This window comes from Aspergillus costaricaensis (assembly GCF_003184835.1).
Source record: "Aspergillus costaricaensis CBS 115574 unplaced genomic scaffold BO79scaffold_5, whole genome shotgun sequence".
NCBI lineage: Eukaryota > Fungi > Ascomycota > Eurotiomycetes > Eurotiales > Aspergillaceae > Aspergillus > Aspergillus costaricensis.
In genome coordinates this window covers 878,467-895,634 of record NW_020291805.1, presented here as the reverse complement: position 1 = coordinate 895,634, position 17,168 = coordinate 878,467, and the positions used below count along the sequence as shown (strand labels likewise).

The window sequence follows — 17,168 nt, the reverse complement described above, 5'->3', positions numbered from 1 at the left end:
AAGTTTCAGGCCTGAATCAGGCAGCCACGGGCGGTTGCTCGGTCACGCTTCCCGGGCAGCTTGTTGTGGTAATTGTTTTGACTCCATCCACAACCCGGCCTTGTCTTGCTTCCACTCACATGCGAGAAGCTTCCCTGTCACCCCAGCAGCAACCAGCTAACTAAAATTCTTTCCTTCAGTGCATCTGACCAAGATGGCGCTACCCCTCCCTGACGTCAAGTCTGTCGTGGACTGTGCTTCCTTCAGCCACACTGTCCTACCCTTCTTGTCGCAAATCACGGCGCTTCCCGAGCGACTGCAGCTTGCAGCCGCAGCCAAGGATGTGAACATCCTCAAGGACATTTACCTCTCCACGAATCCCTTCATCTCGGCCCTCTTCTTGAGTCTAGCTCTATCAGTGCTGTTTGTCATCGCTTCGGAGATCAACAGGAACTACTCCCAGGTTGACCGGCTCTGGAGTATCCTGCCATCTATCTACAATGTGCACTTTGCTCTTTGGGCCCGCTTATCGGGCCTCCAGACTCAGAGCCTGGATACTATCGCGGCCATCACCTTGATTTGGAGTGTGAGTTACTGTGATTACCTGTGCATTATGTTCACCCCTGCTAACCTGCCCAGGCACGCTTGACGTTCAACTACTGGCGCCGTGGTGGCTACTCAATCGGCTCGGAAGACTACCGTTGGCAAATCGTCCGCTCCAAGGTCAACAACCGCTTCGTCTTCTTCATTTTCAACATCGCCTTCATCAGCCTGACGCAGTCCTTGCTCCTGCTTTTGATCACCGCCCCAACCTACAACTTCCTCCTTCTCTCGCGTCTGTCGGACCACAAGTCCTTTGAGGTTCCGGACCTTGTCTTCTCCCGGGTGGCCTTCTTCTTCATTATCATCGAGTACTTCGCCGATCAGCAGCAATGGAACTTCCAGACTGCTAAGCACAACTACCAGCAGACTGCTCGCATCCCTGACCAGTACAAGGGCCGGTACGAGCCCGAGGATCTGGAGCGCGGGTTCGTCGTCAGTGGTCTCTGGTCCCTGTCTCGTCACCCGAACTTCCTCTGTGAGCAGGCCATCTGGCTCACTCTGTACCTCTGGAACTGCTACCGCACTGAATCCTACGTCCAGTGGACCGGCATTGGTGTCTTGGGCCTTCTGCTCATCTTCCAGGGTAGCGTTCGTCTCACCGAATCGATCAGCGCCGGCAAGTACCCTGAGTACAAGGAATACCAGGCTCGCGTGGGACGCTTCATTCCCCGTTTCTCGGTCAAGCCCAAGTACAAGAGCAGCAAGAAGAAGGCTCGCAAGGCTGTCACTGAGCAGCCCGAGAGCGAGCAGACTCACGAGGCGGACAAGAAGAGCCAGTGATTTTGGGGGATACTTGATGTGCCGCTCACATTGATCTGCCTTTATTTCGGTTCTGGGTGTTTTTTATCTTCATTGGTCGCGGTTTCATTTGATATTTTCGAGTTATTTTGGAGTACATAATTTTTGGTGTTGGATCTTCTGGAAAACATATATTATTCTGCTGTTTGCATATATATTTTGTCATGTTCGCTTTTGATATCCTTGTCGAATTTATGAAAAGTTCCATCACTGAAGAAGCACGCGGCGATTGGGCTGGCCCCTTGTGCTTTGAATTTGGCAGCACGCCTTCTAGTTTCTAAATTGCAAGACAAATGTTGTATTGCAGACCCAAATCAGTTCTATTCACTAGTATAATAACTCTACACCTCGCAACGGCCTACGATGTCACTTGAGTCATAGTAAAATATAATTTGAACTCGCCTACCATCTATATTCGAAAACCAATATAAAATAACTACCTACTATACAGTACAATACAGTACACCGAACACTTTCTTCAAGAAAGCGAACGAGGAAAGAGAAAGGGAGAAGCCAGGCGGTGAAGATCAGAGATATCAAGGTGACGGATGATTGACCGCTGGGATAGATGTCCAAGAGTGATAGGGAAAGGAGTAGAGAAGTGGGGGAGGTAACTCCGGAGCAAAGTACCAAGCACGCAGGAAACACAGAAAAAGGGTCATAGTCCTAATATTTATGGCGACAACTTGGAAGGTAACAAACAGCAGACGGATGGGATGCGAAAACAGAGGGAAATTGTTAGAAAGGAGATGCTCCGAGTTGACACGCACACACAAAGGATAAATAAGTACAAAACCCAAGCGAGGACACGAGGAAAGTAAAAAAGGACAACGATATATGATATGAGTAAGAAGACAAGCATGCAAAAACCCCCGCCTCGCCGCACCTTTCGTCAGCCGTGAGTGATGATGTTCTTGGGAGAGAAGAATAGTATTCGAGGATTTCCAATGAGGATTTGCATCATCTATGGGGGAATAGGGGTGGAGTCGCGGCCGTCCTTGCCTTCAGTGGATTCCGTGGGCTCAGGGGGAGCGATGGTGGCGCCGCCGCGGCCGTCGAAGTACTTGGCGAACTCGTTGGATTCAGGCCATTCTCTCGGGCCCAGAAGACGGATCATGTCGTCGCGGCTGAGGACTTCCTTGGAGAGGAGTTCCTCGGCCACGATGCCGACTTCCTTCTTCTTCTTGGTCAGAAGGTCGCGGCACTGCTCGTGGGCTTGATCGATGATGCGGCGGACTTCAGCGTCGATATCCCGAGCCGTTTCTTCGGAGAAAGGCTTGTGCATCTGGCTCTTCGGGTCCTCCTCGTAGTAGATGTAGCGTAGCTTTGAGGACATACCGAACTTCGTCACCATGGCGGTGGCCATCTGGGTGACCTTGTTGAAGTCGTCGCTGGCTCCGCTAGTCACTGTGTCGAAGTGCAGTTCCTCGCTGACACGTCCTCCCAGAGTCATGGCCATACGGTCCATGAGCTGGTTTCCGTTCATCAGGTAGGTGTCGCCGTTGGCAGGCAGATATTGGGCATAACCCAGAGCGCCTTGGCCACGGGGAATGATGGAAACCTTGAGAAGAGGATCAGCCCAGCGGAAGTACCATCCACAAATGGCATGTCCGGCCTCGTGGTAGGCCACAACGCGCTTTTCCTCGGGAGAAAGAACAAGAGACTTCTTCTCCAAGCCACCGATGACACGTTCAATGGCCTGCTCGAAGTGCTTCATGGTGACATGATCGGCGTTTTCACGGGCCGCTGTACAGAAGTTGGTCAGTATAGAACTGATGGAATAGGGAGGTTATTTCAGGAAATTGTGTACTTACCAACCAAAGCGGCTTCGTTGACGCAGTTTGCAATATCAGCACCAGCAAAACCGGGAGTCAAAGCCGAAAGTCTTCCTTGCAGGTATTCCATGTCCTCCTTCGTCACGATCTTCTTCAGGTGAACGCCAAAGATCTGCTTACGACCATCCATGGTAGGCCGGTCGATAGAGATGTGCCGATCAAATCGTCCAGGACGCATCAGAGCCTGATCGAGAACGTCGGGCCTGTTCGTGCCAGCCAACACCACCACTTGCTCAGAAGTGTTGAAACCGTCCATTTCGGTCAGGATCTGGTTGAGGGTACTCTCACGCTCATCGTTGCCGCCGCCGTAGTTCGACTTCGCTCTTGATTTACCGATAGCATCAATTTCATCGATGAAGATAATGCAGGGCGTCGACTTCCGCGCGTTGGCAAACAGATCACGAACTCGGGAAGGACCGACACCGACGAACATCTCGACAAACTCTGAACCACTGACACTGAAGAAGGGCACGCCGGATTCACCAGCCGTGGCCTTGGCAAGTAACGTCTTACCGGTACCCGGAGGACCCGAGAGGATCGCACCACGGGGAATCTTAGCACCAAGCTTCTGGAAGCGTTCTGGGTTCTTCAGGAAGCTGACGAATTCCATGATTTCCACCTTGGCTTCGTCCATACCGGCCACGTCGGAGAACTTGATCTTAATGTCGGTCTCTTGGTTGAAACGTTTGGCACGGCTCTTGCCAATGCCAAAGATGCCACCTTGACCACCTCCGCTACCTGCACGCCTCGACAGGAAATACACACCCGCCAAAAGAAGAACCGTGGGACCGAAGCTTATGAGTGTCGCAGCCCAAGGGACTTCACCCTGGTAGTTGACAGGAATGCGTTCAGCACTAGGGACACCAAGTTCCTGCTGGGCCTCCTCCAATTTCCGCTCAAAGCCGTCGACGGATCCGATGGTGAAGTAGTAGTAAAATCCAGGGTGAGCAGCAGGCGAATCGGGGTAGACTTGAGCCACCGCATCACGGTGAAGTTCGACCCGAACCCGGGTGTTGTTGATGACGGTCAGCCTCTCAACCAAGCCCCTGTCAAGGAAGTTTGCCCTGAACTCCTGCCATGTGATATCGCTGCTGTTCTCGCTCGGGTAGAAACTGCGATAGATATAGTAACTGACAATCAAGCCCGCCCAGAAATATATGTTGTCGAGCTTGAAAACAACCATGTCTTTAGGGTCCGGCGGATTCTTGCCAAATGGGTTCTGGTCCTTCTGCTTCTTGTCTTGTCCTTGGTCCTTCTTCCCTTCCCGATCCTTTTCTCCCTCTTTCCCTGGTTGCTTTCCTTCCTCTGCATGTTTCTTCTCCAGTTCCTCGATTTCCTTCATCATTCGCTCGCTTTCGATCCGCGCTACGCCACGAGCGATCTCATCGAGGTAAGAGGCCAGGTCGCGCATCAAACGCATATATGTCATGAGGGAGGCAGGACGCCCGGTGGCGATATGGTTATCGATGAATTCCTTCACCGGCGGAGGTAATCCGTTCCTCTCAACGTGCAGTTTCACGTCGTCGAGCATCTCATGTTGACTCCGTGGTGACCGTTCTTTCAAATGTGCGATGAATTCGTCTAAATGCTTCTGTTGTTCCTTGGTGAGCACATTCGTCTCTTCCGGCTTCTTCGGGTCTCCGCCGTTATTCCCGGGCCCGGTTGATGAGCCCGTGTTCTTGTTGTTGCCATTGTCGTTCGGAGGGTTCGGTCCACCGGAGGGCTGGGTAGCGAAGGTCCTGGCTCGGTGTGCGATGATCAGGGCTGACAGTCTTGACTGCGGAGCGTGTGCAGAGAGCGGCCTTGTGCGGTAAAGGCAGTCTGCGGCTCTCCTCGAATATCGAGCAAGGTTGCCAGGCCGCCGGAGCAGAGAGGCCATGGTCGAGGATGATGAGCCCGGAGGCTAAGGTAAAGGCGCGGCGGAGTTCTGAAAATTCAATGGCACCTCGAGGCTGATGCGGCCATAGAGGCTCTTCTTGAAACGGAGGTGGCGGGGAAGGTGGAAAGCTCTTGGAGGAGCTGAGGTCGCCTGGGAAGTTCGCTCACGCGCTTTCCCGCCTTCTTGCGTTTTTCGTCCTTCCGTTCGCCGGCTGACTCATCTGCCCACCGCCGCCGCCGGCCAGAACCCAAAGGAAGTCGGTGGACCTCAAACCCATCAGTAATCCTGGTTGTGCTTGGAAGAGTGCACAATTAGGTCGAGATCTTATGCTGATGTCACTCTTCAACTATCTGTCTGTGGTTTACGGCATGGAAAGGGTAGATGCTGGAAGCGGGTGGTGGTGATGACGGTAGTAGCACCTGGTGGGGAATGCTGAGATTACGCACTAGATAGCCTACTAAAGTAGTGATGCCATAGGAGGGTCCTAATGCAAGTTACTCTTTACAATTATACTGCTCTTGCTAAGGTTGCATAGGAGTAAAGCACTTGATAATGATCATTTGGTCCCAGAAGACCTAAAGCACAATCCTCCGGTCCACTAGCACTTCACACAACGGGTGATTCTATAGAGCACGTCTTTGTATGATTAAGTCAATATACCTGCAAAGAAAGCAATAATTTGGACATGAAAGTTCATCCCAGAGACCACTGGATACTTTTGGATAGGAAAAGCTTGAAACAACAGAACAAACCCAACTCCATCATAACCTCAAGGTATCGAACCCGACTACATAGCCGGGGAGAAAGAAAGGTAAGAAACGCATAGCCCTTTAGTCGACATCCATCTCCTCCTGAGTAGTTCCATCCACCAACATTCTGGTCTTCTTCTTCTGTCTGAGACGCTCCTCTCCGTGCAGTCTGCTTGCCTTGGCAGTCTCGGCCACCAAGGGCTGTCCCTCTTCCCGCTCGCGGAGCTCCTTGCGAATGAGGTGCTCGCCCTCCATGACCACCTTGCGATCCGCCTCGCGCTTGCGGTCCCGCGCAAGCTTGCCTGCCAAACGACGCTTCGTGAACACACGCTCCCTGCGCTGCCGGATCTCCTCCACTCTCTCCATCGCCTTGATAGTCGCCGCAACCAGGTTTCTGTCGTACTTGACGGGGACGTTTCTCTTCTTGGCGAACTGGGACAGCACCAGCGACGAGTCGACAATCATCTCCTTGCCCTTGGCAGCGCGACCGGCCTTGGTCCACTTCACACGTCTCGGTTGCCGCTTAGCCTTGAAGTTCTGATGGGTGGTAAAAGTTAGCTTAAACCTGATAAGACTGGGCGGGGCTGGGGGACTTATCATTTGCTTCTGCAGAACCGGAATGCCTTGGCGTCATTTCTAACAAACTGAATACCCTTGCTAGGGTAGACAGGCCTAGAGCAAAAGTGGCACGTTTCAACTCTGTCAGGTAGGTCAGCCGCAAGTCCTTACCGCTGGTCAAATTTCTTCCGGGATGAGCAGAGGCAAAACGCCGGGGCACGCACCTCATGTTGGGCTAGTGGTTTCGAGTATGTGAGCCCGAAAGCGGCGATTAGATGAAGTAAAAGGAGAACTCCGAAAAATATAGTAAGAAGCCGCAAACAACTCCTCGATCCCACCGTCGTGTAAAGAAGATCTCCGATGTTCAGGACAGGAACCGCATCAAAAATTGAAGCGTGGAGCAACCGGCGCTAAACCATAACGGGTAATGCGGCGCCGCTCCGATTTTTTATCTGGACTTCCGCCTCTCCCCCAACGTCACTCCTTGGATATCCCTCCTGCTGTGTCCTACGACCCTCACTCCGTCTACTTCTGAATTAGTCACTCGACTGTTTCAAGATGTCTACCATTGCTATCGGTCTCGGTGTCGCTACTGCGGCCTTCTTGGTAAGTCCGACTTGGGAACTGGACTGTATCTGCATAATGGATGACAGGAGGCTAATACGTACTCTCATCTGCTAGGGTCGCGCCGGTCTTCTTGCCTACCGTCGCTCCAAGGGAGGTGTGAATGCCATGGGCAAGGCCTTCTACAAGGGGTGAGCCACACACTGTTGTGTTATGATTTACCGGCATCGATCACTAACTGGTATACAGAGGTTTCGAGCCGCGCATGAACCGCCGTGAAGCTGCCTTGATTCTCGAGCTTCCGTACGTTTCAACCCTTCAGACACGTTATATTATTCGACTTCTAACCAAATATATAGGGAGCGTACCCTTAACAAGGACAAGGTCCGCAAGAAGCACCGCCAGCTCATGCTTCTCAACCACCCCGATCGTGGCGGCAGCCCCTACTTGGCGACCAAGATCAACGAGGCCAAGGAGTTCCTCGACAAACACACTTAAGGCTCTTCCAACGCGGATCCTCCATTGACGACTGTTCGGGGCGTTGTTGGATTGGGAGAGGAAAACACGAACATGCTAGGGATGCTTTAGGTATCTTCCTATTGTACAAGAGAGATTCTTCTTAGGGTGAGCATAGCGAGGCGTTGGTGGGATTTCTTTTTTCGAAGACGAAAGATATGTCTTTGTGTGCTCCTTGCGTGGGGCTTTGTACTATTGTCTACTATATCCTGATGAGATCGCCACTCCTGAATATATAACTATCTGTTTGGTATCACGTCTTTCATTATACCTTCTGCCCTTCCAAGGACCTATTGGTTGGTCTGTTGGGTAAGTCTAAAGTATGCGTGTCTGGCGGAGATTGGTCTTCAGCCACTGCCATTATTCTGGAAACAACAGCGATATGATCATTGATCTCGCGTCAGTCCCTCGTCACTTGCTTCATGATTGTACGGCACTTTCAGGAGTGTAGAACCGTCACAGGTCCTTACTTTATCAGGTGAATGAATGCAGACGGGGATTGACAGTCCAAGCACTCACATGCCCATGCGCTAGACAACCAGTATCCACGTTTCATCAGGCTACTACTACTGCTTATGGGTCCAAGATTCACCCCTGAAATAGCTAGTTAGACACACGTCACTCAAGTTGGCAGCCTAAAACGCCCCCGATCTGAAGCGGGAAGAGTTGAGCCAGATAGACGGCAATAGATAGAACCCCACCGATAGAGAAAGAAACATGGAGCAGGGGTTTAAACTGCCGCCGGACAGGGCAAAGTCCGAAAGACCGATGGGCGCCAGGAAATTCAGGAAAAGAGCCAGACTGCCAAGCCAAGGCCGGCCGGGACGGACTGTTCGGAGAAAAAGCCATCCGTCACCTGCCATTTTCATTCGTCCAGAAACGGAGCCCGGTTGGATCAGATTCCGTGCTGCTGGACTAGTCAACTCTGGGTCTTGAATAGAATTCTAGTACTCTGTAAGTACTGGGTAAGACTAGACTAGGACTGGGGAACCATGCGAGTCGTCACGGTAAGCTGTACTGGAGACTACAACATGGCTCATACTGAGTAGATCATTCCAAGGAGAGATTTTCACTTATCAGAATACGTGAATACGAGGCAATGATAACTGTCCCTGATCAGTAGTGGTTAACAGCATTAATTAAGAACCTCAAGCGACTTCCAACACACTCTCAGCCGATCTTTGTAGATGATCCCTTAAGTCCGTCCGCAGCGCTACTTACCTCCGTTTCAGGGACAAACAAAGAGTATTGACTGGAACAGTATCGAAGCTTTGCTTACCTACTCGTTTTTTCATCCTTTTACCCTTTCTTACTCTTTTAGGGCAGACAAAGCCAGAAAGGCAGCAAAGCTGTTACGTGACCAGTTGAACCTTGAACCTTCGTTAGCTCGATGACTCCTCCAACTTTCATCCAGGAGCTGTGACTGACGATCGTGTTCATCTTTTCTTTTTTTTCTTTCTTGTGGCATGCCCCCATTCTTTTCTGATGGATACTTGTTAAGTCTGTCTGACAGATCAGATCAAATTCCCTTCAGTCCCTCATTTTCCCCTCTTGTGAAGCTTTGACATCATCTCCGTTACATTTCTTTTCTTACCCCAATTTTTTAAAAGTACATTTTTCGCCTTATCGTGCTAGACTCTCGCCACGTGCCTGTATCGGGGAAAGATTGGATTGATTGAGTAAGCCACACTCTTCTTCTCTCAGCCATTCCATCATTCATCGCCTTACGGTCTAATTCCTCCTCCCCCCTTTGCCTTCGACTACTTTTCAATCATAATTTTTCCCCCACCGACTACAGGCTCTAACCCCAGCTCACCCTAGTCGTTCCTTATCGGCATCTGGATTTTCGCGACACCTTCCCGCCCTAACGGCCGCTCCCTTCCATCTGCCCGTTGACGTCGTCGGGGACGAACCCCGCATCGCCCAAGACGCTCGAAGCATACCCGCTTGCACTGGGACTCCACTCCCTCACATAGGCAGGCTCCTATACTTTGCACCTTGCTGGATCCTCGCCCCCACGTCACCATGGACGGCATCGGGGAAGCGCCCGATGGCATGGGCTTTGACATGCCAATGCTCATGAACCAACAGCAGCAATTCTACGGCGCCTATGGACCGGATGGTTCGCCGATGGCATCCGCTCACCAAAACATGTCTTACCAGGATGAGCAGTCAATGGGCGTCGGAGAAGATACCAATGATGCGAAGAGGCGAAGAATTGCAAGGGTAAGTCGCTAGTATGCGCATGAAGTGTTTTCGGGGGGTTCGGGGCGCTGATTGTTCGCCGCATAGGCATGCGACATGTGCCGGAAGAAGAAAATCAAGTGTGATGGGAAAATGCCCAAGTGCTCGCACTGCATCAATTACAAGACAGATTGTGTGTTCACACAAGTCGAGAAGAAACGGAATCCGCCAAAGGGGTATGTACTCCGTCTGCTACCGGTCCCTGTATTCTATATCGCTGACGGGTTTGCTCTTGTACAGCGCCAAATATATCGAAGGACTGGAAAACCGTCTGGGAAGGATGGAGTCGCTGCTCCGTCTTTCTGGATTACTGTCCGAAGACGATGGTGGAAAGACTGATTTGGGAACGTTGGAGAAACGCCTGGCCGATCGATCGCTGGCAAACGGTGGCATAAGCCGTCCTAAAAGTCCGAACAAATTCACCGCTCCTCAATCCAACGCTCAATCACAACCGACGACTTCATCGCATCATTCTACCCCCCGTGTTGAGTCTCAGTCTAGCCCGCGCACAGCTGCTACGTCGCCGGAATCACAGAAGGAATCGGAAACCGAGGTCGAGGGCTTGTCGGATATGATGTGCTCGTTAGTGACGAACAATTGCGGAGAAACGCGCTATATTGGTGAGTGCTTTTGGATGATCACAGCATGGGCTGGCATTAATAAATGACAGGGTCCTCTTCGGGGTTCTCGATTTTCTCTCCCAAGGGTATCCAGTGGGTCAACGAGAAGACCGGCGACACTTCCTTCCAAGACATGATATCTTCTGCCTATATCGACGACAACAAGTGGATGTATTGGAAGCCCGAGATATTCAGCGACATCTTTGCCCGTCGCGTGTTCAAGCCATTGCCGCCCAAGGAAGAGGCTATGTCTCTCTTTCGAGACTTCTTTTCCAACTTTAACTGTATGTTCCCACTCTTCCACGAGCCGACATTCATGCACTTGGTGGAACGCCAGTATTCTCGGGATCCGTACGAAGGTTCTGGCTGGTGGGCTAGTATCAACGTGGTCCTGGCGATCTCGCACCGACTTCGAGTTATGAGCAATCTAGTGCCGCAGGAAGAAGACAAGAAGGCTTGGCTATACCTGAAGAACGCTATGGCTGTTTTGACCGAGCTTACTATGCGAAACACGGATTTACTAAGCGTTCAGGCCCTACTCGGCATGGTAAGTGATCCACTTCAGAAGTACTTTTGATATAGTCTTAGTGCTCATCGATCCGTAGTCGCTTTTCTTGCAGGGGACACCAAACCCCCAGCCGTCCTTTTTCCTCGTTGCAGCTGCCATTCGACTTTCTCACAGTATTGGTCTGCACAAGCGGGGTTCTGGATTTGGCTTGAATCCAGTGGAGGTGGAACAGCGGAAACGAGTGTTTTGGATTGCTTACCTTCTGGACAAAGAGTGAGTCAGATTCCATGTACCTGACCAACTCCCGTTTAACGTTCAAACAGTATCTGTCTTCGGTCCGGTCGCCCGCCTGTTCAAGATGATGATGACATGAACGTCGAGTTACCGAGTGATGACCCCCCGGACAACATCGGCAACGTCCCGTTATCGGACGGTACCAAATTCAACCTGTTCAGATCCATGTGCCGCTTTGCCATCATTGAAAGCCGAGTGTACAAGCGACTCTATTCCGCCAAAGCATCGAAGCAGTCTGACGGCGAGTTGTTGAACACTATTGGAGATCTTGACAAGGAGCTCGAGGAATGGAAGGATAGCATTCCTGTTGAACTCCGACCAGAAAACGAAATCAAGACCACCCACACGCCCCTTATCCTGCACGTTGTTGTGCTTCATTTTGCGTACTACAACTGCTTGACTACTATCCACCGCATGTCCGTACATCATGGCTACTGGACGAGCCGGTTATCCAATTATGCGATTCAAGGTCTGAACGCGAGACCGTTGAATCCCAGAGTATTCTTGTCGGCAGTTCTCTGTGTAACGGCTGCGAGAGCTTCTATTAATCTGATCAAATACATACCCCAAGGCGATTTTGCCTGTGTCTGGTGAGTACTGCGCTGAAATGGACTGCCGGTCAGTAATTAACATGGATAGGTTGATACTTTATTATCCGGTCTCCTCACTGGTTACCCTATTTGCTAATATTCTGCAAAATCCTAATGATGCGCGGGCTCGCTCCGACGTCAAGTTGATGAACGTGGTCGTCAACTTCCTGTCTACTCTCGTCTCCGACGAGTCGAACGGAAGTGTCAAGCGTATGCTTGCTCTTTGCGGTGAATTCGAACGCATCGCCCAGGTAGTCCTCGACAAAGCCGAAAGAGACAGCCACTCGAAGAAGAAACGCAAATCTGCTCCCGACGAACCACGGCATGCACCAGGGCACACAGCAGATGGAAATCGCCAGCCCGCTACACCAGCCGCGAAGCCAACAGATTCAGCACCGCCGCAACCTCCCACGACCGTTCCCTTCTCATCTCCCTCGTTCTCTAATAATCCAAATCAGCCCGCAGCCAACATCCCTAATGAGCCACGAAATTTCACCCCAGGCCAGCCGCTCTCTGGAGCGAACGGCTTCACCACGAATCTCCAGGACAGCATGCACGGTCTATCAGGCCTTGGTGGAGACTTTGAAATGCTCAGTCCAGGTAACCTGGAAGGCGTGAACTTCGGCGACCAAGCGCCCTTCACAGCCAGTCCCGATACCCCTCTAGCACCCTTCCAACAACCCTTCGTCCCACAAGACCTCTGGCAAATGCCAATGACCATCGAATGGGACTGGGCAGATATGTCGAATAACTTCCCCGTCTTCGGTGATACCAACAACGGTCCACCAAACGGGCCATAATATGACGACACGAAGAACCCTCCCAATTTTCAAATCCATATTTTTCCCGGTTCCAGCGGACGCCTGGGGTCTTCAGCACGTACATACAGACAATTTGTCACTTCCTTCCTCTTCTCTGACCATATTATAATTCGTCTGAGCTTCTGGCGTTTTCAAAAAGTCTAGGACGCACGCGCACAGCTATCACGCCACTCCACTATGATTGATTTTTCTTTTCTTTCTTATTGTCACTACTTCCTACTCCCTCCTCATCTACTTTTCTTCGGTCTTCTTTACATATGTTCTTTTTTGGGGGAAAGCTTTCTTAAGGGAAAGACTGCACTTGATACTTTTCTGAGTTTACATGTTTGGCGTCGGTCGGCGAAATATACATCGGGTTTGAAGGTGTAATATTATCATACATACGTGATAGGTAGTGATTTACTATCGAGTTACTTACTACTCTTTTTTCTCTGTCTCTAGAATTATTATCTATTATACCTCGCTATAAATTAGTAGAGTGGCATAGATTACTTTGACACGTGGTTTCCACATTAGGAACAATGGGTGATGAAAGAAGAATCAAAGTTACTGCACCATACATTTGATTATGAATATACACAGTTTCATCCCTTCAAAGGTCATGTTTCCAATTCAAGAACCCCACTAAAACGGTAGAATACAAGATATACAAACGATGCTATGCATCTAGACCTCCGCATCACGTAAAAACGTAGTTATTTATTCGTATAATGTATTGATTGATCGATTGATTCGTTAATCGAATGTAGAAGATGAACTTCCCTCCTTCACGGCCCCTCAGCCGGATCATAAAAATAGGGGATAATGCAAGATCATGACGTTCGGTTACAATGACCGAGATATAGTATAGAGTGTAAGGAAAAAAAGTGAAGCAAAGGGAAATGAGGACCAAGAAATAATACGCAAAAACACCTTGACGGCTGGTACGAGGATGCAGCGACTTAATAGGTACAAAAAATTCCAAAGGACAAAGGAAATTGGTATAAACGGACATTGTGAGTGTGGGTGGTGGTGGTGGGTCGGCGGACCTTGTTCGGTAAACCTGGCCGAGGTATACAAATCCTGGGGTAAAACTGGCATACATGCAAAAGGGGGTGTTCCAACTCCAGTTTCAACGCAACTAGTCAAAAAAGAATAACCGGCATTTACAGAAGTCGCGCAAAGCTCGTACATGTCATCAAGTGATGGCTGCGATACAGCGGTCTGGCCAGCGATCCAAGGCTGAACCAGAATGAATATGAAGATCCGGAGGGGTGGGAAGGAGGGAGTCTAGACGGACGTGAGTCGTCGTTCTACTCTTCCATTCGGCCGAAGACGCCGTCGTCATCATCGTCTGCCTGTGTAGGCCGGCTTCCGAAGTCGACGTCCGCGTTGCGATGCTGCCGCTTGGCACGGTCAGCATTGCCCGTCCTCACTTCTCGCTCATCGGACACCTTGTATGACAAGGAGGGGTTGAATGACAGCGAGAGGAAGTTCGGGGTGGTGCTGGAGAAAGCCGCATCGGTAGCATCTGTTCTCGATTGATCCAGGCTACGGCCCTGGTTATCGACGGAGCTAGCTTGATCCAAGTAGCGGGTAGGGAGTGGAGGCACCGGTGGCACGCTCGGAGACATTTGCTGTGGCCCCATGCGCGGGGTTCCAAAGTTGCAAAGTCCGATGGCAGCAGCCAAGTCGGCCTCATCGTCTTCGTGCAGCTTGGCTTCGGCGGTGGAAGGTCGGGTGTCGATACTGGAATGGCGGAAATGCGAAAACGCCGGTGACGCCCATGGGGCACTGCTGGTGAAGGAGCTCGAGGGACCGGACTGGTAGGAATGGGAGAAATGGGCTGACAGGTTGCCAGCGCTGTACCGCTTGTCCATCGTTGCCGGCTCCATAGACATGTCTTCGTCGTCATCGTCATCATCTTCGTCCATCGGAGGCGGGGTCGTCTCAGCTGAGCTGAGGCCGTCCCGAAGCTCCGACGACGCATCTGGTGACGCGGAAGAAAGATCCGACTCGGCCTCTCCGTTCTCTTCCGGACCATCCTGAGTCATGGTGACCAGAACGGAGGCAGCCTCCAGCAACTGGACCTGCTGATGTTTGGAGATCAAAAGCTTCGAGGTAATTGCCCATGCAGGGTCGTGTTCCCACCTAAGTTCCATAAAACGTCAACCCACTGCGTCCCAGCACGGCATGAGAGAGGTAGAGGAGAGGAGAAGTGAGATCAGGGGAGCTGGATGACCACGAGGGCGACCTTGCACAGAGCCGACATGGCGCATTGCTCCGGACCGAGCCAGACGGCAGGATGGCATGGGGGGAGGATACACACATATGCTTGGACAAGCAGCTGCCATGCTTATACCCTTTCCCGCAGCGATCGCAGCGAAGGTCTGCCATGGCACGCTTCCCTTCGCCTTTGACCAGGTGCGATCCTTCGCTGGCCCGTCTGTTTCGGTTCTTAGTGCTGACCGGCTTGGGATTCGGGTTATTGGCATCTGCATTTGTCGGACCCGTCGACGATCCATCGTTGGCCTGGTTGGGTGACGTCTTGCGAGCGACCGGCGGTTCTTGGCTGGGACTGTTCATGCTTCGTGAAAGATAAGAGCCGAAACCGGAGGGGGCTCCGACCGAGCTGGACTCTAGGCCCTTCCGGCTCCCGCGCCGATGAGAGGGCATCGTAAGCCCCGACCCATCGCCAGGAGCCTCCTTCATAGACGCCGCGACCGCGGCGGCGGCAGCATTTGCGGCGGCAGCGGTAGTAACGCTCTTGCGGCGAGTCACCCGGAAATTGGAGTTGACGGCACCGAGGGAGATGGAGTGAGAATGGTGGCGGGAGTTATGTTGGGGGAGCGGACGGGAAAGGGACAATTCCTAAGAGATAAGTATGACTGTGTTAGCCTGACCCACTGGGAAAGGGTGGTGGTGATTGCATCCACACACGACTATAGCCGGAGTGGCCATGAAAGGGAAGCTGGAGAGTTACCTTGAACGAGGCCATCTTTGAGTACGTGGACTCTCAGGCCTACAATTCGATGAATGCCCTTATTGTGGCGAGCGATGGAGAATGAGTAATCGATGCGGAGTGCTGGTTGCTGATAAGCAGCAAGTGGTGGTGAGGTTGAAGCTGAAGAGGGAGAATAAAAAAAAAAAGAGAGAGGCGAAAGAAAGGAAAGAGGAGAAAGTGAGAGACGGTTGGAAAGCTAGTTTAACTGGTAGGCGAATCCCAGGGATACGAGCGGGCGACCAGGTACCTGCGAGGCTAAGGGTAAAAAGGTTCAGGACCCAAGCACAAGCAAAGCAGTCAATCACGGGGGCAATTGGGGGGGGCGAGATAGATTTAGTAGATAAAGGGAGAGTAAGATGGGTGGATCAATGAAAGAAAGGGGAGAAGGAAATAGTGGAAGAGTAAAGTAGAGGTAAAAATGGAAGATGGAAGGGGAGGAGGAAGAAGTACAAGAGGGAGGGAAAGTTTAGAGGAGAGAGAGAGAGAGAGAGAGAGAGAGAGAGAGAGTAAGAGACAAAAAGAGGAGAAAGAGGAGACAAGACCAGACAAGACAGACAGACAAGACACAGACACAGAACCAGAGACAGTCACGACTAAACAGCTACTGTTACTAGTGAGTGGTTAACAAAAAAAGCTGCAGGGCGATGCAAAGATGGACGGATTGGATGGCAGCACGAGGCCGTCTGGCTGGGACGGGTTACAGCCCTTGATTGGATGAGGCCATTGTACGATTACTGCGACTTTACAGAATTACCGGAAATCTACTAAATTTAATGATGAATGACGATATGCTCCCGTATTGATCTAAATATTTTAAGGTAATTTTTACTCCCTTCCTTCCTCTTTTTGTTTAATTTCATTACATTTATTTTGCGGGGGGTGTCGCCATTTTTCCAATTTGGCCCTTTTTGGGTTCGCTAGTCCAAGTCCAGGAGTTGGCCTTGAGCAATGCGGGGGTTCGGGCGATCAGACACTGGGAAAAGTTGCTAAAAGTGCTCCATTTAATTTCGCCATTCAGCTTATCCGTCAGCTTCGGGCAAAATCACTAAAGAAAAAAAATAATTGCCGCTGGTTTGCAGTCAACCTGACGATTATCTTACTTTGAAACAGTTGATTGATTCAATAGAAGGATTGGAATTCCTTCAGGATCTTCTGCTGATTACTACTACTATTATTATTACTTTTCTTTCTCACCATCCTGGTCAGGGTTTGCCCTGGTTCCTGACTAACCGGCGGCCAGCAAGAAGAAGAACAACCAGGCAAGTGATGTGATTTGCTCCACTCGCATCGGGGTTCCGAGAGAAGTGGACTGGAAGGGAACGGGAGACCCAGGTCTGGATGGATGGATGATATCAACCAGTGCCTTGGAGGGTTCCATTGAGAAAAAAAACATCTTGTCAAAAAATAAAAAAAAATTATTTAGGTTATAATAACACACAATTATTACAAAGGAGAAAAAGGAAGGAAAATAGAAAAACAAGAATGGTCCAGAAGGTGATTAATCCGCGGAGAGCTTTCATGGAATGTTTCTGCTTGTCTGTCTTGCTTTTTTGGCTGTCTACTATTTCTGGGAACTCTGTCGCAAAAGGACAAGTGTAGTTCCCAGTCCGTCGTCACCTGTTGGACT

General features: G+C 50.9%; 7 protein-coding genes across 7 annotated transcripts; 4 read left to right on the top strand and 3 right to left on the bottom strand.

Moving 5' to 3' along the window:
* Positions 1–102: 102 nt before the first annotated feature.
* On the top strand, positions 103–1,591 carry BO79DRAFT_167496 (DUF1295 domain protein). The gene is made up of 2 exons (XM_025679381.1): positions 103–565; positions 619–1,591. Exons 1-2 carry the CDS (start codon positions 194–196, stop codon positions 1,360–1,362), a joined length of 1,116 nt encoding a protein of 371 aa, XP_025543224.1. The 5' UTR covers positions 103–193; the 3' UTR covers positions 1,363–1,591.
* Positions 1,592–2,344: 753 nt separating this feature from the next.
* On the bottom strand, positions 2,345–5,094 carry BO79DRAFT_139406 (mitochondrial inner membrane AAA protease Yta12; the record flags this gene model as incomplete). Its single annotated transcript, XM_025678192.1, has 2 exons — positions 2,345–3,126; positions 3,195–5,094. 2 exons carry the CDS (start codon positions 5,092–5,094, stop codon positions 2,345–2,347), a joined length of 2,682 nt encoding a protein of 893 aa, XP_025543223.1.
* A 629-nt stretch (positions 5,095–5,723) lies between these two features.
* BO79DRAFT_207485 (ribosomal eL24 family protein) lies at positions 5,724–6,733 on the bottom strand. The gene is made up of 3 exons (XM_025682178.1): positions 6,626–6,733; positions 6,441–6,542; positions 5,724–6,387 (listed from the first exon to the last, which is right to left on the bottom strand). The coding sequence occupies exons 1-3, from the start codon at positions 6,628–6,630 to the stop codon at positions 5,925–5,927; spliced, it is 570 nt and encodes a 189-aa protein (XP_025543222.1). The 5' UTR covers positions 6,631–6,733; the 3' UTR covers positions 5,724–5,924.
* Positions 6,734–6,901: 168 nt separating this feature from the next.
* Positions 6,902–7,730, top strand: pam18 (putative mitochondrial DnaJ chaperone (Tim14)). The gene is made up of 4 exons (XM_025682177.1): positions 6,902–7,007; positions 7,083–7,156; positions 7,215–7,268; positions 7,325–7,730. Exons 1-4 carry the CDS (start codon positions 6,960–6,962, stop codon positions 7,461–7,463), a joined length of 315 nt encoding a protein of 104 aa, XP_025543221.1. The 5' UTR covers positions 6,902–6,959; the 3' UTR covers positions 7,464–7,730.
* A 1,521-nt stretch (positions 7,731–9,251) lies between these two features.
* On the top strand, positions 9,252–12,636 carry atrR (transcription factor atrR). Its single transcript, XM_025689546.1, has 7 exons — positions 9,252–9,707; positions 9,774–9,901; positions 9,966–10,345; positions 10,396–10,892; positions 10,951–11,126; positions 11,177–11,737; positions 11,787–12,636. The coding sequence occupies exons 1-7, from the start codon at positions 9,507–9,509 to the stop codon at positions 12,535–12,537; spliced, it is 2,694 nt and encodes an 897-aa protein (XP_025543220.1). The 5' UTR covers positions 9,252–9,506; the 3' UTR covers positions 12,538–12,636.
* On the top strand, positions 12,637–12,973 carry BO79DRAFT_64581 (uncharacterized protein). The gene has a single exon (XM_025689547.1). It carries the CDS (start codon positions 12,736–12,738, stop codon positions 12,925–12,927), a length of 192 nt encoding a protein of 63 aa, XP_025543219.1. The 5' UTR covers positions 12,637–12,735; the 3' UTR covers positions 12,928–12,973.
* An 877-nt stretch (positions 12,974–13,850) lies between these two features.
* BO79DRAFT_225443 (putative C2H2 finger domain protein) lies at positions 13,851–15,535 on the bottom strand (the record flags this gene model as incomplete). The annotated part of the gene is made up of 3 exons (XM_025683732.1): positions 13,851–14,688; positions 14,867–15,408; positions 15,521–15,535. 3 exons carry the CDS (start codon positions 15,533–15,535, stop codon positions 13,851–13,853), a joined length of 1,395 nt encoding a protein of 464 aa, XP_025543218.1.
* Between the last annotated feature and the right edge of the window lie 1,633 nt (positions 15,536–17,168).

Coding starts and splice junctions, on each gene's coding strand:
- BO79DRAFT_64581 (XM_025689547.1), top strand. CDS start 12,736: ATGATTGATTTTTCTTTTCTTTCTTATTGTCACTACTTCCTACTCCCT.
- BO79DRAFT_167496 (XM_025679381.1), top strand. CDS start 194: ATGGCGCTACCCCTCCCTGACGTCAAGTCTGTCGTGGACTGTGCTTCC. Junction 566..618: donor CCATCACCTTGATTTGGAGT/GTGAGTTACTGT, acceptor TAACCTGCCCAG/GCACGCTTGACGTTCAACTA.
- BO79DRAFT_207485 (XM_025682178.1), bottom strand. Junction 6,388..6,440: donor CGGTTCTGCAGAAGCAAATG/ATAAGTCCCCCA, acceptor AACTTTTACCAC/CCATCAGAACTTCAAGGCTA.
- pam18 (XM_025682177.1), top strand. CDS start 6,960: ATGTCTACCATTGCTATCGGTCTCGGTGTCGCTACTGCGGCCTTCTTG. Junction 7,008..7,082: donor TCGCTACTGCGGCCTTCTTG/GTAAGTCCGACT, acceptor CTCATCTGCTAG/GGTCGCGCCGGTCTTCTTGC. Junction 7,157..7,214: donor GGCAAGGCCTTCTACAAGGG/GTGAGCCACACA, acceptor ACTGGTATACAG/AGGTTTCGAGCCGCGCATGA.
- atrR (XM_025689546.1), top strand. CDS start 9,507: ATGGACGGCATCGGGGAAGCGCCCGATGGCATGGGCTTTGACATGCCA. Junction 9,708..9,773: donor AGAGGCGAAGAATTGCAAGG/GTAAGTCGCTAG, acceptor TTCGCCGCATAG/GCATGCGACATGTGCCGGAA. Junction 11,738..11,786: donor GGCGATTTTGCCTGTGTCTG/GTGAGTACTGCG, acceptor TAACATGGATAG/GTTGATACTTTATTATCCGG.